At 46.4% G+C, this 24,492-nt stretch overlaps 1 protein-coding gene across 1 annotated transcript; it reads right to left on the reverse strand.

The window, feature by feature from the left end:
* Positions 1–161: 161 nt before the first annotated feature.
* polr2g (RNA polymerase II subunit G) lies at positions 162–24,471 on the reverse strand. Its single transcript, XM_055665379.1, has 8 exons — positions 24,336–24,471; positions 19,290–19,399; positions 16,033–16,192; positions 12,237–12,287; positions 6,550–6,615; positions 3,492–3,563; positions 3,030–3,063; positions 162–1,571 (listed from the first exon to the last, which is right to left on the reverse strand). Exons 1-8 carry the CDS (start codon positions 24,345–24,347, stop codon positions 1,558–1,560), a joined length of 519 nt encoding a protein of 172 aa, XP_055521354.1. The 5' UTR covers positions 24,348–24,471; the 3' UTR covers positions 162–1,557.
* Between the last annotated feature and the right edge of the window lie 21 nt (positions 24,472–24,492).

A 24,492-nucleotide genomic window follows, 5' to 3' on the forward strand; every position in this document is an offset into this window, starting at 1 on the left:
GAACCCAACACTTCAGAGTTCCTAATCCGATTCAGAATGAAATGACTTCACCGAGCACTGGAACTATCTAGAGTTAAAAAAACTGGCTCCGGACAACACCCTGTATTTTCTCGAGCAAACTTCAACAGGAGGGACACACTGCAATCCGAGCCGAGGCCAAATTCCTCTTCTGAACATTTTAATTGTTTTTAAAAACGTTGACAGCAGACCAATTCATATCATGTGCTGCATTCCTCCTCTGATCCGTTTACTCCAGCCGGTGGGTAAACAATCTTTTTCATAACTGCGCCCAAGGCATTAAGTCCCATCTTTTTACAGTGTTTGTCGGACAAATAAAAACATCCGCACATTTCAAGATCAAAGGTTTCTTTGTTGAACAGGAAATGCAAAGGCTTACAATTCTTTTAAAAATAAAGAAGGAACAAAAAAATCCAGCAAGTCAAAGATCATTTGAAACTGTGGATTTAGAACAATTGGACTCGTCATTATTTAAGACCCAGCCAACACCCCAAACCTCAATTAGTTCTGGATTTAATCACACGACCACCAGGAGGAGCCAAAGAGCTCAGAATTGAATTATCATCGCGGTGGATGTTAGAAAGATCAGTCTTTCCTTCGAATGTTCCACGTCTTGGACAAGACTGACAAATGATTACGTGCTTCCACACATGCACAGAGAGAGAAGGGCTGGGCTGCTTTGGGTTTGAGGCAGGCCCACGCCTACTAGGGCAGGCAGTGAGGTGCAGGACATTTAGAAAGGAGGCGAGGAATTTCTTTACGAAAGAACTGCAGGTGCTGGGAGAAGAAAAAAAAAAATCGAAGGTGGACAAAAATGCTGGAGGAACTCAGCGGGTGAGGCAGTATCTATGGAGCGAGGGAATAGGGTGAACATTCGGGTCGACCCGCTGGGTTTCTCAGGCATTTTTGTCTACCCTTGAGGAATTTCTTTGGTCAGGAGGGTGGGATTGAGAGTCTGTGGGATTCATGGCCACTGACAGCTTTGGTGGCCAAGTCAATGGGTATTTTGAAGGCGACATTGACAGATTCTTAATTGGTACGGGGTGGGTGTCAGAGGTTATGGGGAGAAGGCAGGAGGATAGAGTTGAGAGGGGTAGGCAGACCAGCCATGATGGAACGGCGGAGTAGACTCGATGGGCCGAACGGCCTAATTCCGCTGCAAGAACTTCTGATATTTGCATTGATATAAAATCTATACAAACAGGATCAAGCTGCTGCTCTGGGAGGAGGAGCAGAGTCACTCCAGTGAAGCCCCTCTCTCTCTCTGTGTGTGTGAACCACTAACGCCTGCCTTTGGGCCGAGAAGGATCACCGTGGCTAATCCAGGGAAGAGGGCATCGTGGCTCCAACCAACACGGCCGTTTTAAAGCAGGCTTGGTCCTCGGAACAGATCGGCACCCACAGAGCAGGCGTGTTGACATTGAGCAGGTCCGGGAGAGGTGGCGTGAAGATATTGCACTGGGGAAGGCGAGCGGTCGTCTTCAGAGTCTGTATCCACACACCCACCCCTCCAGCAGCTCCGGGTGGCCTGCGGTAGCTTTAGCTCACAAGTCCTGCAGAGAGAGAGAGAGAGAGAGACAATGATGGGGTGTTTAACCATTAAGCAGGTGAGATCTGGTCCATATATTCTATAACGTTTAGTGGATGCACAGTAAATGCTAGCGTTTATTTCGAGCGAGCGAGCTCGAACACAGGGATGTAACGCTGAGGCTCTACAAGGCGCTGGTCTAGGCCGCGTTTGGAATATTGCGAGCAGTTTTATGCACCGTACCTGAGGAAGGATGTGCCGGCTCTAGAGAGGGTCCAGAGGAGATTCACAAGAACGATCCCAGGAACGTTTTCCTTCTCCTGTTTTCACACCTTACACTTCCTTGTTTATAGAAACATAGAAATTAGGTGCAGGAGTAGAGGCCATTCGGCCCTTCGAGCCTGCACCGCCATTCAATATGATCATGGCTGATCATCCAACTCAGTATCCCGTACCTGCCTTCTCTCCATACCCTCTGATCCCCTTAGCCACAAGGGCCACATCTAACTCCCTCTTAAATATAGCCAATGAACTGGCCTCAACTACCCTCTGTGGCAGAGAGTTCCAGAGATTCACCACTCTCTGTGTGAAAAAAGTTCTTCTCATCTCGGTTTTAAAGGATTTCCCCTTTATCCTTAAGCTGTGACCCCCTTGTCCTGGACTTCCCTAACATCGGGAACAATTTTCCTGCATCTAGCCTGTCCAACCCCTTAAGAATTTTGTAAGTTTCTATAAGATCCCCTCTCAATCTTCTAAATTCTAGAGAGTATAAACCAAGTCTATCCAGTCTTTCTTCATAAGACAGTCCTGACATCCCAGGAATCAGTCTGGTGAACCGTCTCTGCACTCCCTCTATGGCAATAATGTCCTTCCTCAGATTTGGAGACCAAAACTGTACGCATATACTCCAGGTGTGGTCTCACCAAGACCCTGTACAACTGCAGTAGAACCTCCCTGCTCCTATACTCAAATCCTTTTGCAATGAAAGCTAACATACCATTCGCTTTCTTTACTGCCTGCTGCACCTGCATGCCTACCTTCAATGACTTATGTATCTCCCTCTCCCCTGAAGAAGGGTCTCGAACCAAAACGTCACCCATTCCTTCTCTCCAGAGATGCTGCCTGTCCCGCTGGCTTACTCCAGCATTTTGTGTTTATCTTCGGTTTAAATAAGCATCTGCAGTTCCTTCCTACACAATATTTACCCCCCTACGTGCTCCGTTCTAGTGAGGGTTGACTGTATTCCACACGTGGTGTCACCACCACCTGCCAAAGCCTCAGCGTTACACCCTTACTTAGCCTGCCCACCATAACTATCCCAGCCAGCCCTTTCACCCACGGTACCAGGAGTTACTCTTGGCACAGTGAGAGCCATTGCACGCCTGTGGGTGTAGTCTCGGCATCTTATTGTACATCCAGAGCAAGTGGAGGCTTCTATCAAATAAATCAGATGTACTCGCAGCAGGGCAGCAGTTGTACTTACCGAGGAAGTCATCCATCAGAGAGCCAATGGCAAACTGCAAGAAAGAAAGCATCATTTAGTTTAGAGATACAGAGCGTAAACAGGCCCTTCTGCCCACCGGGTCCGCACTGGCTAGCGATCCCCACACATGAGATATTTGGTTTCAATAGACAATAGGTGCAGGAGTAGGCCATTCGGCCCTTCGAGCCAGCACCGCCATTCACTGTGAACATGGGCTGATCATCCACATTCAGTGCCCCGTTCCTGCCTTCTCGCCTGCACAAACTAGGGACAATTTGACCATTTTTTTTGACAATGCAGACAATTTTCCATTTATACCGAGTCAATTAACCTACAAAAGAAGGCGGTGGAGGCCGGTTCTCTGGATGCTTTCAGGAGAGAATTAGATAAAGCTCTTAAAGATAGCGGATGGAGTCAGGGGATATGGGGAGAAGTCTACAAAACATAGGTCTGTATACTCACAATGTCGTTTTTATCCACCCTGGTTCCGACAACTTTCAGTCGAATTTCATCATCTTGCTGGATGACGATATCCTGGAATAAAAGTCCCAGACAGTTAGAAAGGTCTTGATGCTAAACCCAGTTTTACAACCTTTACAGAGACATACAAAAAGCACCATCGGAAAATGACAGGCTACTCTGTGTATATCTAATCCGGTGGAGGCAGGAAACTAGTGAGGAGGTCCTGGGCCAGAGGAGAGGAAATTGGACCCTGAAGTGGGATAATCCCTGCCCGAGAGATCACTGGGTCCAAGGATTTGATGCAAGATCTTGATATACAATCAAGTCGTCAAGTCAAGTTTATTTGTCACATACACATACGAGATGTGCAGTGAAATGAAAGTGGCAATGCTCGCGGACTTTTGTGCAAAAGACAAACAACAAAACAACCAAACAAATTATAAACAGAATCATAACACACATATTCTTTTACATAATAAATAATAGAAGGAAAAAACGTTCTGTAGAGTTAGTCCCTGGTGAGATAGGCGTTTACAGTCCGAATTGCCTCTGGGAAGAAACTCCTTCTCAACCTCTCCGTTCTCACCGCATGGCAACGGAGGCGTTTGCCTGACCGTAGCAGCTGGAACAGTCCGTTGCAGGGTGGAAGGGGTCTCCCATGATTTTATTTGCTCTGGAGTTGCACCTCCTGTTGTATAGTTCCTGCAGGGGGGCGAGTGAAGTACCCATAGTGCGTTCGGCCGAACGCACTACTCTCTGCAGAGCCTTCTTGTCCTTGGCTCTAATCAGGGGAAGGTCCAAGGGCAGAAAGTCCAACGTTTGAGAAACAAACATTATTCTATGTTCAAGAAGGAACTGCACATGCTGGAAAATCGAAGGCACACAAAAATGCTGGAGAAACTCAGCGGGTGCAGCAGCATCTATGGAATGAAGGAAATAGGCAACGTTTCGTCCCGAAACGTTGCCTATTTCCTTCGCTCCATAGATGCTGCTGCACCCGCTGAGTTTCTCCAGCATTTTTGTCTCCCTATTATTCTAAGTTCACTCTTCTGGGTGAGACGCTAACTGCATTTCGTTGTCTCTGTGCTGTACACTGACAATGACAATTAAAATTGATCTGAATCTGAATCTGAATCTGTACATGGTAGGATGGGGTTTCGAGAGATATGGGCCAAACGCAGACGGGTGGGGACCAGTGTCGATGGGGCTAGTGTGGATTAGGCATGTTAGAAACATAGACATAGAAATTAGGTGCAGGAGTAGGCCATTCAGCCCTTCGAGCCTGCACCGCCATTCAATATGATCATGGCTGATCATCCAACTCAGTATCCCGTACCTGCCTTCTCTCCATACCCCCTGATCCCCTTAGCCACAAGGGCCACATCTAACTCCCTCTTAAATATAGCCAATGAAACTGGCTTCAACTACCCTCTGTGGCAGAGAGTTCCAGAGATTCACCACTCTCTGTGTGAAAAAAGTTCTTCTCATCTCGGTTTTAAAGGATTTCCCCCTTATCCTTAAGCTGTGACCCCTTTTCCTGGACTTCCCCAACATCGGGAACAATCTTCCTGCATCTAGCCTGTCCAACCCCTTAAGAATTTTGTAAGTTTCTACAAGATCCCCTCTCAATCTTCTAAATTCTAGAGAGTATAAACCAAGTCTATCCAGTCTTTCTTCATAAGGCAGTCCTGACATCCCAGGAATCAGTCTGGTGAACCGTCTCTGCACTCCCTCTATGGCAATTGAATAAATTAAAATGTTGGCCCGTATGGGCAAGCTGTTTCCATGCTATATGACTTCTAAGGATGAAATTGGATGGAAAATTCCTTAATATTGCTTCCCATAAAATTCAACAAAACCTGGATGGCACTAGAGGAGCATGTTTGTTGGTTCATGGTAAATTGTGCCTAGTGTGTAGGATAGAGCTAGCAACAAAATAGAGAGAGTACAGAGGAGATTTACTAGAATGTTGCCTGGGTTTCAACAACTAAGTTACAGAAATAGGTTGAATAAGTTAGGTCTTTATTCTCTGGAGCGCAGAAGGTTAAGGGGGGACTTGATAGAGGTCTTTAAAATGATGAGAGGGATAGACAGAGTTGACGTGGACAAGCTTTTCCCTTTGAGAATAGGGAAGATTCAAACAAGAGGACAGGACTTCAGAATTAAGGGACAGAAGTTTAGGGGTAACATGAGGGGGAACTTCTTTACTCAGAGAGTGGTAGCGGTGTGGAATGAGCTTCCAGTGGAAGTGGTGGAGGCAGGTTCGTTGGTATCATTTAAAAATAAATTGGATAGGCATATGGATGAGAAGGGAATGGAGGGTTATGGTATGAGTGCAGGCAGGTGGGACTAAGGGGAAAAAAGTTGTGTCGGCACGGACTTGTAGGGCCGAGATGGCCTGTTTCCGTGCTGTAATTGTTATATGGTTATATGGTAGTGGATGGGGATTGTTGTTCTCAGACGAGGTGGTCCGTAGGGCCTGTTTCCGCGCTGTATCTCTAAACTAAACTCAAGGTGCACCTTGGAGGCACGTAGAGAAACTTCAGCAATGTACCGCCCGACAAAGCAATCCAGAACCTCACCAGGCTCGAAAGCAGGTACTTGCGGTGGTCGTGGGCTTAATCAGAGTCAAATTTAACGATTTAAATAGGACATAAGGGGGCCGTTCTGGTCACCACTCTAGCAACCATCGGCAGAAGTGAATGAGAAATAATCAAATGGAACCGCAGGAATCAGAAATTTAAAAAACAGAACACTCAAAATCAGACGGCAGACAAAAATGCTGGAGAAACTCAGCGGGTGCAGCAGCATCTATGGATCGAGGGAAATAGGCAACGTTTCAGGCCGAAGGGAGGGAAATGGGCAGATGACACTTTGGGTCGGGACCCTTCTTCAGGCACGTAGGGGCTCTATAGAAGGGTCCCGACCAGAAACATTGCCTGTTCATTCCCTCCACAGATACTGTCCGGCCCGTTGAGTTGCTCCAGCACTTTATATTTTGCTGGAGCAACTGAGGTTGTGAGCATAAGGGTTTATTCAGTAAATCCATTCACCGTACCTCATCGCTGGTCTTGTAGCAGGGAGGGTTAGAATTGGGATCAAATTCCATTTCTGATGGGATAGACTGGGAAAGAAAACACAAAGATTAAACACTCACAGACTCAAATCAATTTTATGGCCCGCCAAAGATGCAGACTTTCAGGACCTTAAATCTCGATTCAGTTAAAAAAAAAAATGTAGTTTGGTTCAGAGATGCAGCGCGGAAACAGGCCCTTCGGCCCACTGATTCCGCACCGACGAGCTATCCCCGCACATTAACACTAACCTATACACACACACACACACACACTTGGGACAATTTTACATTTACACCAAGCCATTTAACCTATAAACCAGTAAGTTTTTGTAGGGTGGGAGGAAACACTCCCAAAAGTGCGGGTTTGTTTGTAGGTTATTTGGCTTTGGGAGAATTGTAAATCTCCCTGTTGGATTGCAACCTTTGCGGTTGCAATTGGTCCCTCAACACCTCCAAGCTGATCAAAAAGGCACAGCAGCGCCTTTACTTCCTGAGGAGGCTCAAGAAAGCCCACCTGTCCCCCCAGACCCTGACCAACATATCCCGCTGCATCATCGGGAGCATCCCGACCACCTGCTTCACGGTGTGGTACAGCAGCTGCACTGCTGCGGACAGGAAGGCACTACAACGGGTGGTGAAAACCGCGCAGCAGTCATCCACTGGTCCTCCAGGTTGGAGGTGCCCTCCAGGGGTCTGGACAGGCTAAGATCATCAGGACCCCTTGTTCCCGGATGTTTGGGAAGTCCAGGACAAGGGGTCACAGCTTAAGGATAAGGGGGAAATCCTTTAAAACCGAGATGAGAAGAACTTTTTTCACACAGAGAGTGGTGAATCTCTGGAACTCTCTGCCACAGAGGGTAGTTGAGGCCAGTTCATTGGCTTTATTTAAGAGGGAGTTAGATGTGGCCCTTGGGGCTAAGGGGATCAGAGGGGTATGGAGAGAAGGCAGGTACGGGATACTGAGTTGGATGATCAGCCATGATCATATTGAATGGCGGTGCAGGCTCGAAGGGCCGAATGGCCTACTCCTGCACCTAATTTCCTCCATGTTTCTAGTTTTGAGCACAGGGCCAACAACCCTGTCTTGTAAAACAAATATGTTACGGAAACAGCAACTGAAGGAATCAACACTACTGAGTGGAGGACCTTTGTTGCTGCCCTACATGTTACAAGTAAGTAAGTATGAATTGTAAATGGTCCCTAGTGTGTAGGATGTGCTAGTATGGTCATACAGGCCCGGTGGGCTGAGTATGGTCAGTAACCATACAGGCCACGGAAACAGGCTCTCGAAGGGCAAATGTTTTTTCACTCTTAGTATCTCCTAAGGTTTAAAGTAAGGTTCTCATCCATATGCCATCCTTTATAGAAAATAATGATTTCCACTCTGCTAGATAACAGCAGATATGCCATGCCAATAGATTTGCAGCAACTTGCCAAGACAACTACACTACAAAAAATATGTCCCACACCACCCGTTACTTCTCTCTTGTGTATTTCCTTACAATTCTTTTTTTAAATGTATCCCTTTGTTTTGGTTTTTAGTTTAGAGATACAGTGCTGGAAACATGCCTTTCGTCCCACCAGCGATCCCCGAACAGTAACACTATCCTACACACACACACTAGGGACGATGTACAATTATACCAAGCCGATGAACCTACAAGCGTGTATGTCTTTGGCGCGTGGGAGTAAACCGGAGCACCCGGAGAAAACCCACACAGGTGACGGGGTGAACGTACAAACTTTGTAGAGACGAGCACCCGCGGTCAGGATCGAACCCAGGTCTGGCGCTGTGAGGCTGCGACTCTATCGCTGCGCCACCATTTCCTTTTGTGTCAACTAAACTTAGTTTGGTGGTTGGGGGGGGGAGGGGAGTGTTACTAATGCCTGGGCGAAGACTCTGTGCAGAATTTTTAGCCTGCTCTTTAAGTCAACCAACCCTGGGAGAGAGAGTTCCACATGCCACAACAGCCTCTGAGTATAGCCTTTCCTCGAATGCCTCAGGGGATTTGTTAGGCGTTCTCTTTCAGTTATGTACTCTGGCATTGGCTCCACCGCCCACACATCCTCGCAAGAGAGCTCTCTTCTGTGTCTGTTGTAGCCAACAGTTCCACAAGTCGAAAAATAAAAAAATTCCCTTCATTCTTCTCTTGGTTACGGAGGTTTAGCCAATTTAGTTTAGTTTAGAAATACAGCGCAGAATCGGTATCACCAATTCCACGCCGACCATCGATCACCCCGTACACGAGCACTGTGCTACACACACCCGGGCAAGGGTTCCCAATCTGGGGTCAATTTACCCCATGGGGTTAAATTTCGCCTACCCAGGGAATCTGAATCTGAATCTGAATTTGTTGATTCTGGATTTGTACATATTTTTTCTCATTGACTGACTGCGTTTGGTTCTGGCGTTCATCATTAGTTGTTCATAAATAAGTGAAATAACCTACAAATCTGTATGTCTTTGGAGCGTGGGAAGAAGAGTCCGGTGGGCGGCGCGACTCTCATCAGCAGCGGCCTCTGCAGTCTGTCCGCGTTTTATTATTTTTCTGTCTATGTTTTTATATAGGTTATTTTTTCCGTGGTGCCGGGGTGGGACTGGGGGGGGGGGGGAAAGGTTTTAAATCGAGGAACAGACCCGACTTTTCTCGTCGGGTTTCCGTTATCGTTGGGGCTGCAACGAGGAGCGCCCTCCAACAGGACCGGAACTCTGGTGCCTCACCGTCGCCGTCGCGGAGCTGCCAATGGAGCGGTGGAGGAGCGCTGCCCCCCCCCCCCCCCCCCGGAGGCCCAACGGCAGGTCTTATGGACGGCGGCATTTATTCCCTGGAGGGAGACCGCTTTTCAGGGCTCTCGCTTCCACGGCGACTTCCCCCGCCCGAGTGCGGGGTTTTGAGCTCCTGGAGCGGGGCCTGACATCACCCGCCCCGCGCGGCTTGGAATGGCCGCGGGACTCTGCGACACGCCGGGGGCTGACCCGGTGTGCGACCCCCCCGACAATTAAAATTGAATCTGACAATCGCCATGCCATCTGAATGACTTTGTTGACATCGGGATTGTGGACAATATATTTTTTCCATCGAGCTGTGATGGATGTTTGTAAATTATGTTGTGTCGTTGGGTCATTAGTTGTAATCATGAATAATTTTGTGAAATAACCTACAAATCTGTACGTCTTTGGAGCGTGGGAAGAACCTGGAGCACCCGGAGGAAACCTACGCGGTCACAGGGAGAAGGTACGAACTCAGTACAGGCAGCACCTGTCGTCAGGATCGACCTCGGGTCTCTGGCGCTGTAATGCCCCTGTCCCACTTAGGAAACCTGAATGGAAACCTCTGGAGACTTTACGCCCCACCCAAGGTTTCCGTGCAGTTCCCGGAGGTTGCAGGTCGTGGAAGCAGGTAGGGAGACTGACAAAAACCTCCGGGAACCGCACGGAAACCTTGGGTGGGGCACAAAGTCTCCAGAGGTTTCCTAAGTGGGACAGGGGCAGTAGGCAGCAACTCTACCGCTGCGCCACCGTGCTGCTTAAAGATACAGCGCGGAAACAGGCCCTTTGGTCCACCGAGTCCCCGCCAACCCATACACTGGCGCTAGCCGACACGCTAGAGACAGCTTACAATTTTTACCGAAGCCAAATGAACCTAAAAAGCGCTGTGCATCTTTGGAATTTGGGAGGAAATCTTGCAGACAGGGGAAAGTTGCTGGGGTTAAGAGGAGGGAGTGGGATTAGCAGATTCTTTCATTGTGACTGTCGTAGTAATTGGTCAGAAGGCAAACAGTACAAGCAACCGCACAAAAGGACTGAAGTGGGGGAGTTATATTATTTGGCAATTCAAAGGCCCTGTGGTGACTATTAGTCACAGCAGCATATAATTTCCATACATTTGTAATGAAACAATGTCAACTCGCAGCTGCCATAATGGGACAAGAACTCACAAACACTGGATTTACTTGTCTAGAAACTTCACCAGTTAACAGTATTTAAGTGCCCGCCGGTTACAACTTACATGTTGATTCATCCGTAAGTGAGGACTCTGATTTACAGGCTGTTTGTTCTCTGCCCCCTGGCACCACATAGCTGACACTAAAGAACAGGGCCACATTTGGAGACACAAAATGCTGGAGTAACTCAACATCTCTGGAGAGAAGGAATGGGCGACGTTTCGGGTCGAGATCCTTCTTCAGACTTAGGAAGGAACTGCAGATGCTGGTTTGAACCGAAGATGCTGTAGTTAACAGCGGGTCGGGTAGCATCTCTGGAGAGTTGGTTTATACTCTCTAGAATTTAGGAGATTGAGAGGGGATCTTATAGAAACTTACAAAATTCTTAAGGGGTTGGACAGGCTAGATGCAGGAAGATTGTTCCCGATGTTGGGGAAGTCCAGGACAAGGAGTCACAGCTTAAGGATAAGGGGGAAATCCTTTAAAACCGAGATGAGAAGAACTTTTTTCACACAGAGAGGGGTGAATCTCTGGAACTCTCTGCCAGAGTCGATGCCAGTTCATTGGCTATATTTAAGAGGGAGTTAGATGTGGCCCTTGTGGCTAAAGGGGATCAGAGGGTGCTACGGGATACTGAGTTGGAATCAGCCATGGGCGGTGCAGGCTCGAAGGGCCGAATGGCCTAGCCTGCATAATTTCTATGTTTCTGCTTCTATGAGAGAAGAAGGGTCTGAAGATGATGGGCATCAAGTGCTGCTGGACGGTCATCAACTAGGTGAAAGACTATCTTTGGTCTGGCTGAATCATGTTGGCCTCCCAGAAGAGAGAGATGTCCAGTCGGGGAATGTTGCTGACTGCCCCGCTCCAGACTGCAGGACTATGTGCTGAGGGACTCGCTGAAGTTCAGTGCAGCCAACGCCAACGCTCTGTGGGGGGGGAGGCCCACAGTCTTGGGTCCTTCCGCTGCTGGACATTGGGGACAGAGTCTGGTGGGGACACACGCCTCTAACAAGGAAAGGGATATCCTTGCCATAGAGGGAGTGAAGAGAAGGTTCACCAGACTGATTTCTGGGATGTCAGGACTGTCTTATGAAGAAAGACTGTATAGACTTGGTTTATACTCTCTAGAATTTAGAAGATTGAGAGGGGATCTTATAGAAACTTACAAAATTCTTAAGGGGTTGGACAGGCTAGATGCAGGAAGATTGCTCCCGATGTTGGGGAAGTCCAGGACAAGGGGTCACAGCTTAAGGATAAGAGGGAAATCCTTTAAAACTGAGATGAGAAGAACTTTTTTCACACAGAGAGTGGTGAATCTCTGGAACTCTCTGCCACAGAGGGTAGTTGAGGTCAGTTCATTGGCTATATTTAAGAGGGAGTTAGATGTGGCCCTTGTGGCCAAGGGGATCAGAGGGTATGGAGAGAAGGCAGGTACGGGATACTGAGTTGGATGATCAGCCATGATCATATTAAATGGCGGTGCAGGCTCGAAGGGCCGAATGGCCTACTCCTGCACCTAATTTCTATGTTTCTATATCACCCCCCGGGGGAGTGGGGTTGGGAAAGGGGCATGAGTTGCAAGGGTTTTGTTTAATGATATTTAATACAAACGTTACAGAGTATGGCACTAATGAATGCACAGACGCTAATAACATCTGAAGTGTTGTTGCAATTTTTTAACAATAAATTCCGATTAAGGTTTACTTTTGGGAAAAAAAACTTACATGTCTGGAGATGAAGCAGGACATGGGGCCAATTTCAGTGAAGAGTCCAACCTAAGGGACAAAGAACATAAGACCATAAGACATGGGCGCAGAATTAGGCTGCTCAGCCCATTAATTCTGCTCTGAAGATCGGCACAAGCTGGAGTAACTCAGCGGGTCAGACAGCATCATCACGATCCTTTTTCAGACCCGAAACATCATCTGTCCTTTTCTCTAGAGATGCTGACTGACCCGCTGAGTTCCTCCAGCTTCTTGTCTAGCATCTGCAGTTCCTTCCTGCACATCAAGCCTGCTCCGCCATTTGATCATGGCTGATCTATTTTTCCATCTCAACTCCATTCGTCTGTCTTATCCCCGTAACCCTTGACGCCACCTCCTAATCAAGAACCTATAAATCTCCGCTTTAAAATTATCCAATGGCCTGGCCTCCACCGCCGTCTGTGGCAATGAATTCCACAGATTTGCAACCCTTTAGCTAAAGGAATTCCTCCTCATCTCCATTCTGAAGGTGCAATCTTTATACCCTTGTACATCCTCTCTACTCGCACCCTTAGGGCAAGTAATAAATAAATGGAAACTCAGCGATCGCTGTACTGTAGCCAGCTTGTCATTGTACCTACATGTCTGATCTTTACTCTGAGTTATAACAGGATTATCTCTCTCCAAACTAAACTAAAATATTAACAATTGATCCTTATTCTGGATATTGCAGATACAGTAAGGAATCATTAATTCTTAGAAGGGCGGCATGGTAGAGTTGCTGCCTTACAGCGTCAGATCCAGGTTCTATCCTGACTACAGGTGCTGTCTGTACTGAGTTTGTATGTTCTCCCTGTGACTGCGTGGGTTTTCTCCAGGTGCTCCGGTTTCCGCCCACACTCCAAAGACAAACAGGTTTGTAGGTAAATTGGCTTCGGTAAAATAGTAAATTGTCGCTAGTGTGTAGGATGGTGCTGGAGGTTATTGCTGGTCGGTGCGGACACGGTGAGCTGTTTCTGCGCTGTATCTCTAAAGTCTAAAGTACAGATCTTTAACAATTACACATTGAGAAACTGGATTTGAGGGATTCAGGTTGAATGGACTTGGATTGGTTTATCGATAATGTTGGAGGTTGAGGGGAGACTAGGTGGCAGTATAAAAAAAATTCTGAGGCATAGATAGGGGTAGACAGTCAGAACCTTGTTCCCAGGGTGGAATGTCGAACGCTGGAGATAAGGTGAGAGTTTAATGGAGATGTGCAGGGGAAGTTTTATTTTAATACACAGAGCTTAGTGGGGGCCTGGCACACGTTGCCAGGGATAGTGGTGGAGGCAGATACGATAGTGGGATTTAAGAGACTTTTAGATAGCACGTGGAAGGAAGTACGAGGAACATAAGGATATGAATCATGTACAAGTAGATGAGATCAGTTTAACTTGGCATCACATTTGGCACAAACATTGTGGACCAAAGTGTTCCTGTGCTGTATGTTCTAAACACAAAGCCCCATGAAACAAAGGGGAACTGTATGCGTCTGAGCTATTAACCTGAAATGTTAACAATTTCTCTGTCCACAGACAGTAATCTAGGCTGCGCAGTATTCCCAGTTAATTATAGTCTAGATGAGAGACACAACATGGAAACAGGCCCTTCAGCCCACTGAGGCAATCACCTGTTATCCCACTTTCTCATCCACTCCCTACACACTAGGGACAATTAACGTACAAAACCTGCACGTCGTTTGGATGTGGGAGGACAAAGCAAAGCAAGCAAGCGTTGTCTGCGGAGGGCCCTCAGCATCGCTAAGGACTGCTCTCACCCCAACCATGGACTGTTTACCCTCCTACCATCCGGGAGGCGCTACAGGTCTCTCCGTTGCCGAACCAGCAGGTCGAGGAACAGCTTCTTCCCGGCGGCTGTCACTCTACTCAACAACGTACCTCGGTGACTGCTAATCACCACCCCCCCCCCCCCGGACACTTATTATTATTTATTCAAATCGTTTGCTATGTCGCTCTTCCAGGGAGATGCTAAATGCATTTCATTGTCTCTGTACTGTACACTGACAATGACAATTAAAATTGAATCTGAATCTGAATCTGAACCAGAGCACCTGGAGAAAACCCACGTGGTCACAGGGCGAACGTGCAGACTCCACACAGGAAAAACCAGAGGACAGGATCGAACCTGGGTTTCTGGTGCAGTGAGGCAGCTGCTCTACCAGCTGCGCCACTGTACCGCCCCGTGATTTTGCACCATTTTCATTTTGAATGACTTAACTCATAGGTAAAGAAGCTCTTATATAGCCCACATTATCTCCACTGTACACATTAGCGGTGCCTTGAAGGATATTGGGAGGAATGTGAGTAGACATAGTTATTTCTGTGCAAACAATGAATAAAGTTGGATTCACGGAGCGGCAGGTCACACTGAACGCCACCCTGTACTTTTGGTTTAAACAAAGCCTGATGTAAAAGGAGGAACAGGTGACAGGCATCTGGCCTTCAGGTACAAAGTGCTGGAGTAACTCAGCGGGTCTGGCAGCATCTCTGGAGGACATGAATAAGGACTCTCTCGAACTTCTACAGGTGCACAGTAGAGAGCATGCTGACCGGTTGCATCGTGGCTTGGTTCGGCAACCTGAGCGTCCAGGAGCGGAAAAGAATGCAGAAAGTTGCGACCACTGCCCCGTCCATCATCGGCTCTGACCTCCCCACCATCGAGGGGATCTATCGCAGTCGCTGCCTCAAAAAGGCAGCCAACATCCTCAAGGACTCACACCATCCTGGCCACACAATCATCTCTCCGCTGCCATCAGGTAGAAGGTACAGGAGCCTGAAATCTGGCACATCCAGGTTCAGGAACAGCTTCTTCCCCACAGCCATCAGGCTATTAAACTCGCCATCAAACAAACTCTGAACTATAACAACCTATTGCACTTTAGCTGTTTATTTATGTGTATATATATATGGTCTATGCCAAATAGACACACTGATCTGTTCTGTATTTATGCTTACAATACAGAATTGTGCTGCAGCAAGCAAGAATTTAATTGTTCTATCTGGGACACATGACAATAAACTCACTTGACTTGACTTGAAGCAATGTTTTGGCTCGGGGGCCTTCTTCAAACTGATTGTGGTAGAGGGTGGAAGAAAGATAGGGCAGGACAAAGCCATGCACGTAATAGGCAGGCATAAAGCGCTGGAGTAACTCAGCGGGTGAGATGGCATCTCTGGGGGATATGAATATTATATTGGAAAGTCAGCAATTAAGTATTAAGTTTAAAGCTGGGTGATTGGACTGCTGCCAACAGACACAAGCTAATTCTTGCTAAATGTTTAAGAGCAAAGCCAGAAAAGGCTTCATACTAGACAAAGCTGACAGCTGCTCAATGAAATATGCCCTGAATTGTGAAGTAATGTTTATTCTCTGTCCCCCTTGTAAATAAACAGAGAAAAAAAATAATAGAACAATCCTTTGTTTAAAAGGATTTGTTGGCGGCACAGCGATACTGCTGCTGCCTCACTGCGCCAGAGACCTGGGTTCCATCTTGACTACGGGTGCTGTCTGTATGGTATTTGAACGTTCTTCCTGTGACCATGTGGGTTTTCTCTGGGTGCTTTGGTTTCCTCCCGCACAGGTTTGTAGGTTAATTGCCTTCTGTAAATTGCCCCTAGTGTGTTGGATAGTGCTAGCATATGGGGTGGACATGGTGGGCTGAAGGGCCTGTTTCAAGCACTGTATCTCTAGGTTCTAAATGTTTCGCGTAACTGCACGCAGGAGCTACGGTGAAATAAATACTCCATGACATTACCTTGTTGACCTGCGTGACCACAGCATCGACAACCTCTCCCTTAAAGGGGCGGAAAACAATGGCCTTGTACTTGACAGGGTACAGCACAAATCCCCGTCCGGGCTGAATGACGCCTGCACCAATGTTGTCTATGGTAGTGACTGCGATGACAAATCCATACCTGCAAAATCAAGGAACAAAAACTTAATGTTGTAGTTTACAACACGGTTTGGAAGGATATGGACCAAACGCGGGCAGGTGGGACTAGTATAGCTGGAACGTGTTGGTCAGTGTGTTGGCAAGTTGGGCTGAAGGGCCTGTTTCCACATTCTATCATGTTATGATGGCTCGGCTCAGCATAAAGTCCTATATTTGAACACAAAGAACTGGAGTAACTCAGCAGGTCAGGCAGCATCTCTGGAGGTCATGTGTAAGAAGGAACTGCAGATGCTGGTTTAAAGTGTAGATAGACACAATAAGCTGGAGTAACTCAGCAGGACAGGCATCTCTGGAGAGAAGGAATCGGTGACTTTTCGGGTCTCGATCTCTGAAGAAGGGTCTTGACCCGAAACGTCACCCATTCCTTCTCTCCAGAGATGCTGCCTGTCCTGCTGAGTTACTCCAGCTTTATGTCTCTCTCTGGAGGTCATGATCCTACTGTTCGCATCCTTGTACCCTCATCGTTAGCACATCTTCCCCAGTCAACAATGGGCCATTGTGGGCTCCACCCTTCCTGAGGTCATCTGTTGCCATCCCTGTTTTGTTCTGGCCTTCCCTATCTTTCAGTCTGAAGAAGGGTTCCGAACCGAACCGAAACGTCACCTATTCCCTTTCTCCAGAGATGCTGCCTGACCCACTGAGGTACTTCAGCATTTTGTGTCTATGGACTAAGTAAGTAAGTAGATTTTATTTATATAGCACATGTTGAAACCAAAGTGCTTTACATAGAAAAAATAATTAGGTTTCCGTACACTCATAGAAATTTTTTTTTTAAAGAAAAAACACAACACATTATAGAATTCCACACGAATTCAAAATTCAACATCAACATTTTCCGCTGTGGGGAAAGGCACCAGAAAGTTCAGTCCTCAGGGTTGGGACCCTTCTCCGGACCTTTTAAGTCTGAAGAATTGTCCCGGTCTGAAATGTCGCCTATTGCGTCTGAAAAAGGGTCCCGACCCGAGATGTCATGTATTGCATCTGAAGGGAGGTTTGACCCGAAAAGTTGCTTTCCTGTGTCCTCCACCTGCTGAGTGACTCCAACACTTTGTGTTCTGTGCAAGATCCCAGTGGCTGCGGTTCCTTGTGTTTCCAAAGTCCTACATTAGTTTGGTTCGATCGGCAGGCTTGGAATAAAGCCCACACAATATAAACAGAATATAATATAAGCAGTCACAGATTCCCTCAAAGCAGATGAAGCCCATGGCGTTTGTGTTGGCTATTCCTGCTCTTTCCCTGCCATCTTATAATTAAAAAAGAGCCTCAGGGATTCCAAAAGTTTGAACAAGTTTTATCTTGTCGATATTTAAATATGGTAACCTCATAAAAGACTGGGTGGAACATGGAGGACACATACATTTTAACCTCCATTCCCAATCCCGTACGGACCTTTCTGTCCTGGGCCTCCACCATTGCCAGAGTGAGGCCACACACAAACTGGAGGAACAGGACCTCATAGACGCTACCGAAGGCAGCTTACAACCCAACAGAATAAACATTGATGTCTCCAACTTTACATCAACTCTACAAAACAGCTCCCCAACTTCCCAAACCTCCCCCTCCTCCTCCTCCACTTATATTCCTTCCCCATGCTCCACAATTAGCTCGTCAATCCTCTAGCGTCACGATTTGCAACTCTCTAATCTTTTTGTCTCACACTTTGTGTGTTCATCTCTGGCCTTTGTCCAACGTTCTGCCTATCCAAACCCTCTGCGGCCAAGCTCATTTACGACCTGCAAGAATTTGACCTGGCCCTCCATAGAAACATAGAAATTAGGTGCAGGAGTAGGGCATTCGGCCCTTCGAGCCTGCACTTTATATGATCATGGCTGATCATCCAACTCAGTATCCCGTACCTGCCTTCTCTCCATACCCTCTGATCCCCTTGGCCACAAGGGCCACATCTAACTCCCTCTTAAATATAGCCAATGAACTGATACCCTCTGTGGCAGAGAGTTCCAGAGATCACCACATCTGTGTCCAAAAAGTGTTCATCTCGGTTTTAAAGGATTTCCCCCTTATCCTTAAGCTGTGACCCCACTCTTCTAACTTTCTTTCCCCCACCCCTGCAATCAGTCTGAAGGGTCCCGACCTGAAACATCACATGTCCATGTTCTCCAGAAACGATGCCTGACCCGCTGAGTTTCCCCAGTATTTTGTGTCCCGCCTCCCCATAGAAACAGGCCTTCTGTGGTCATAAATGATATCACCTTTAGTCTTGACGACTTTAGGCTTTACAGCGCAGACACAGGCCCTTGGCCCACCGTGCCTGCACCAACCAACAATCACTCCATACACTAACACTCTCCTACACGGTAGGAACAATTTTACCAAAGCCCATTAACCTACATATCTACCAAGCCAATTAACCTGCAAACCAGCATGTCTTCAGAATGTGGAAGGAAACCGGAGCACCCGGAGAACATACAAACTCCATACAGGCAGCACCCGTAGCCAGGATCGAACCAGAGTCTCTGGCGCTGTAAAGCAGCAACTCGTCCGGCTGCACCACTGGGCCTCCCTGGTAGATGGCCCACGCAAAAGGCTTGCTCAGGCAATGGTCGACCCTGATAAAACAGCATCAGACACTTTTGCAGATGAGACAATATATGTTTTGTGCACAAAAAGACACAAAGTGCTGGAGTAACTTCAGGGTCAGGCAGCATCCTTGAAGAACATGGAGAGGTGACATTTCAGATTGGGACTCTTCTTCACATTGAAACATTCCCAAAATGTCACCTATCCATGTTCTCCAGAGAGGTTGCCTGACCCACAGAGTTACTCCAGCACTTTGTGCCTTTCCTTGTTAAACGAGCACCAGCAGTTCCTTGTTTCTATATTTTTTGGGCAGACACGGTTTTGTATAAGGATTTAAAACCGGAACATTGTGCTGGAGTAACTCAGCAGGTCAGGCAGCATCAGCAGAGGACATGAATAGCTGATGTTTCAGGTCAAGGCCTTTCTTCAGTTACTCCAGCACTTTGTGTTCAATGCAAGCTCTATGAGGAATCTGCAGTTTCTTGTGCCTCCATTATAAACAGGACTGGTTGTTCACTCACTTTCCAGTGCAGGTTCCTTCCACCTCAGTGAAGAGCTTCTGTTTGACGGTATTGAGGAGATTAGGGCCAAAGTATCGAGGGTGAAGGAGGATCTCATGTTCCAAAGAAATCTGTATTTACAAGGAAAGAAAAACATGAATAATCAATATTTTCAAGGGGCTTCAGAAAGTTTTTAAGACAGCAAACAGGCTGGATTGTCTGGAAGGACTGCATCTCCCTTGCTGGGACCGGAATGAGATGACAACCTGTCAGAAGTGGTCCACAGATTCAAACAGGAATTCCAGATTGCACAGCGGGTAGAGCTGCTGCCTAAAAACGTCAGAGACCCGGGTTCGATCCTAACTACGGGAGCTTGGCTGTACGGAGTTTGTACATTCTCCCCATGACCTGCATGGGTTTTCTCCGGGATCTCTGGTTTCCTCCCACACTCCAAAGATGTGCAGGTTTGCAGGTTAATCGGCTTGGTATAATTGTAAATTGTCCCTAGTGTGCGTGGGATCGCTGGTCGGCACGGACTCACTGGGCCGAAGTCAAGTCAAGTCAAGTCAAGTCAAGTCAAGTCAAGTCAAGTTTATTTGTCACATACACATACGAGATGTGCAGTGAAATGAAAGTGGCAATGCTTGCGGACTTTAGTGCAAAAGACAAACAACAAAACAACCAAACAAATTATAAACACAATCATAACACACATATTCTTTTACATAATAAATAATAGAGTGCCGTTCTGTAGAGTTAGTCCCTGGTGAGATAGGCGTTTACAGTCCGAATTGCCTCTGGGAAAAAACTCCTTCTCAAATCTGGGTTCTGGCATATTCTGCGAGGCGTTTGCCTGATGTGGAAGAGTCCGTTGCAGGGGTGGAAGAGGTAAATCAATTTGTTTGCTCTGGAGTTGCACCAGTGTCTGTTTCTGCGCTGTATCTCCAAAACAAAATAAACCAGTGGGGGATGGTGGCATTGCTGGAGGTGCCTACAATTCCCGGAGACATTAACCCCTCATGATTCCTCTAAAATTCTTCAAATTGGGCTGGCATATTCTGGATTTAATGTGAAGATACCGAGACCTAAATAAATAAGCTGCTCTCAGTGATATTGAAGAGCAGTATTGCGGATGGAGTTAATGGTTCTCAACAACGACTCCTGTACTTGTACTTGTATCTGTGCTTCACGCTGTCTCACAAAAGCAGCTAGCATGATCAAAGACTGGTCCCACCCTGGTCATTCTTTCTTCTCCCCGTTCACTTCCGGCACACGATACAGAAGCTCCACCAGGCTCGGGAACCGTTTCTTGCCCTCCATTATCAGGCTTCCGAACGTTACTTCCATAAACTAGGGGACTGTTCGATTCACAGTGCCCTCCATAATGTTCGGGACAACAACATCATTTATTTATTTATTTGCATCTGTACTCCACAATTTGAGATTTGTAATAGAGAGAAAAAAAAAAATCACATGTGGTTAAAGTGCACATTGTCAGATTTTATTAAAGGGTATTTTTTTTTTACATTTTGGTTTCGCCATGTAGAAATTACAGCTGTGTTTATTCATAGTCCCCCCACTTCAGGGCACCATAATGTTTGGGACACATGGCTTTACACGTGTAATTGCTCAGATGTGTTTAATTGCCTCCTTAATGCAGGTATAAGAGAGCTCTCAGCACCTAGTCTTTCCTCCAGTCTTTCCATCACCTTTGGAAACTTTTATTGCTGTTTATCAACAGCAGACTGGAGTCAAGCTGTGAGTAGGTGTGAAGTGTTGGTTGGGGAGGTGGTACCAGGGTTAAGTTTCTGTTTATCGAACCAGCAGTAGAACTCGTTCAGGTCGTTGGTCAGCTGACGATTGTTCAAAGAGCGGGGGGGCTTTCCTCTTGTAGCTGGTGATTTCTTTCAAACCCTTCCAAACTGAAGAAGAGTCACTCGCTGAGAACTTCTCAGAGTGCCTTTCCTTGGCAGCTCTGATTCCTCTGCACCAGTCCTGGATGGTACAGAAGCATATCCCATCGCCTCTTGATTTCCCCGCTGCCTCCACTTTGCGGCCTGCTCTGTGGTGTTGGAAGCCAGCCACTTGCAGCGCATTGTCCGGGGTCGACTCACACAGCCAGACCGGAGTCGAGTGAGTGCTCCAGAGCACTTCCCACGGGTCCTCCTCTGTCTCAAGACCTTATAAGCAGTTACAGCCCTGCCAACGAGTATGTCCAACTAATCCAACAAGGGGGGAAATCTGGAACAATGTTTTGAAGGTGCCGGATGTCCGATGTTTATGAGTACCTCTCTCATGAACGTGATCTTTGTAGGGTTTTCACAGACGGCACAAATGAACAAACACATACAAAACAGCAAGGAGCAGTACACCGTGGCTGCCATCGTCAGCGCCACACTGTACCTTCCCCTTTGCTCTATCTATTGAACTGATTGTATCTATGTATGGTATATCTGATCTGTTTTGAATGCATGCAAAACAAAGCTTTTCACTGTACCTCAGTACATGTGACAATAATAAACCTAAACCTAAACTTACAATCTCCAAACTGACAAACTGAAGTAAAAAACAATTGTTTCACGAGTGTCATTGAGGGGGAGGAAAGCTTGGCCCATTTGCAACTTTAAAGCTAGAGTAATGTTTCTTGGGAGCTCCACACAACACCAGTTGAAATTTATAAGGCAGCTGATTTCCATCTACAGCATAAAAGAATTACCAGAAGTATTGAAAACACAGAATGCACCGGGGACTTCAATGCCATGAACAAAGTGCAGCTGAAGCAGGGTTTTGCCAGACTAGGTGTTCTGCAAGGGGAGAGCATAAATACTCGTGATGACGCTACTTAGTATTTGTTCTCATCAATCTACCTGTAGCAAATGCATCTGTCCGTGAAAGCAGTGATAAGAACACAGCACTAAGCAGACAAAGTGGCTCCTTTATATCAAAGGCACCTTCTATTGTGCTGCATGGCACCACTACCCGGGGCTGATCTCAGAGTCAGTGTTACAGCATGGAACCAGGCTCTTCGGCCCAACTCGGCCGTGCTGACCAAGTTGCCTGCCTGAGCATTGCCTGCATTTCACCCAACCCCCTCCAAATCTTTGCTATTCGCGTACCTCTCCAGATGTTCTTTAAACACTGTCTATTCCACTAACCCCATCAGCTAGTTCCATGTGCCCACTTGTGAAAAACGTTCCACTTTGGAGACCCTTGAAATCTTTTCCCTTTTGCCGTAATCCTCCATTAGCTTCAGGTGAATAGGTAATTTCATTGCACCTTACTGTATATGACAATAAATTAATTTGATGAAAAAAAAATACAGCATGGAAACTGGCCCACGCTGACAATAGACTCAAAATGCTGGAGTAACGGTGCGGGACAGGAAGGAATGGGTGACGTTTGGGGTCGAGATCCTTCTTCAGACGAATCACGTGTGTGTGTGTGTGTGTGTGTGTGTGTGTGTGTGTGTGTGTGTGTGTGTGTGTGTGTGTGTGTGTGTGTGTGTGTATATATGACCCTTGGACTATCCTTGATCGGACGTTGCTGGCTTTACCTTGCACTAAACGTTATTCCCTTATGTATTTAGCACGCGCAACAAAATGCTTTTCACTGTACCTCAGTACACGTGACAGTAAATTAAACTGAATACACACACGTAGATATATATACACACACACATATATATATATATATACACACATATATATATATACACACACATATATATACACACACACATATATATATACACACACACATATATATATATATATATGTATGTATATATATGTGAGATTGATCTGTATGTGAGTGTGATGTGTGTGAGCGAGATTGATTGTGTGTGTGATATATGTGCGCGTTTGTGTATATATGTGTGCATGTGTGTGTATATGTGTGTGTGTGTGTGTGTATATATACACACACATATATATATATATATATATATATATATATATGTGTATATATGTACACACACACACACATATATATATACACACACACACACATATATACACACATATATACACACACACACATATATATATATATACACACACACACACGCAGATATATATATACACACACACACTCACAATCACACATATATACACAACACGCGCTCACACACATATACATCACACACACAATCTCACTCACACATACATACATCACACTCACACCAATCTCACTCACACATACATCACACACCAATCTCACACACATACATACATCACACTCATCAATCTCACACACACACACATACATCACTCACACATACATACATCACACTCACACCAATCCACACACTCACACACACATCTCACACACACACATTACACACACACATACATCATCTCACACACATCCATCATACATACACACACATTCATCAATCTCACACACACATCTAATCACACACACAAACAAAATACCCACTCACACACATCGCACATCAAACTCACACACACACACACATAATAATCTCAAAACACACCCTGATGGACAGTATAAATAGTTAAAAGCACACATAGTCACACTCAGACACCAATGGGGTGTGTGTGTGTGTGTGTGTTAAATAGTTAAATTAATCTCATACATCACACACACATGTCACACTCACACACACCAATCTCACACAGACATCACTCACAATAATAGTGCAGAATAACAAAACCACGGCCTCCAAGTCTATGTAGTTGGGAGCTTATTTGTAGGCAGTAGTGATCAACGATGGTATATCTTTGGTAGTGATGACAGTGACTGTGTTTGTGGGGAAGCCGCTGCTCCACAACCTGCACCTTCACCTTAGCTTTCAGCAAAGATACTCTATTATCAACGTAATGCATTTCGTTGTCTCTGTACTGTACACTGACAATGACAATTAAAATTGAATCTGAATCTGATTATATTCTTTGGTGTTCAGGCCGCTTTCCCTGAAGCTGAAAGCAGAAAACTGGCCGAGCAACCGACCGACCGTCCCCGTCTTCGTTGCAGATCGATTAAATTGCATCAAACAATCAATCAATAGATAGATAGATAGATAGATAGATAACCGGAGTTACTCACGTGGTAAAACATTGTCGACTGTGAGAGGGAGACGGCGGTTTAACGAACTCGCCGCGCGCCTCGTCCCGGCCCGCGCTCTCGGGCCCAATGCGCGATGACGTGGCCGCGTCGGGGAGTCAGCGTGGTGACGTAGAGCCCAACCGCCAACCGCCCGCGC

Source organism: Leucoraja erinacea, unplaced genomic scaffold (assembly GCF_028641065.1).
Source record: "Leucoraja erinacea ecotype New England unplaced genomic scaffold, Leri_hhj_1 Leri_120S, whole genome shotgun sequence".
Lineage (NCBI taxonomy): Eukaryota > Metazoa > Chordata > Chondrichthyes > Rajiformes > Rajidae > Leucoraja > Leucoraja erinaceus.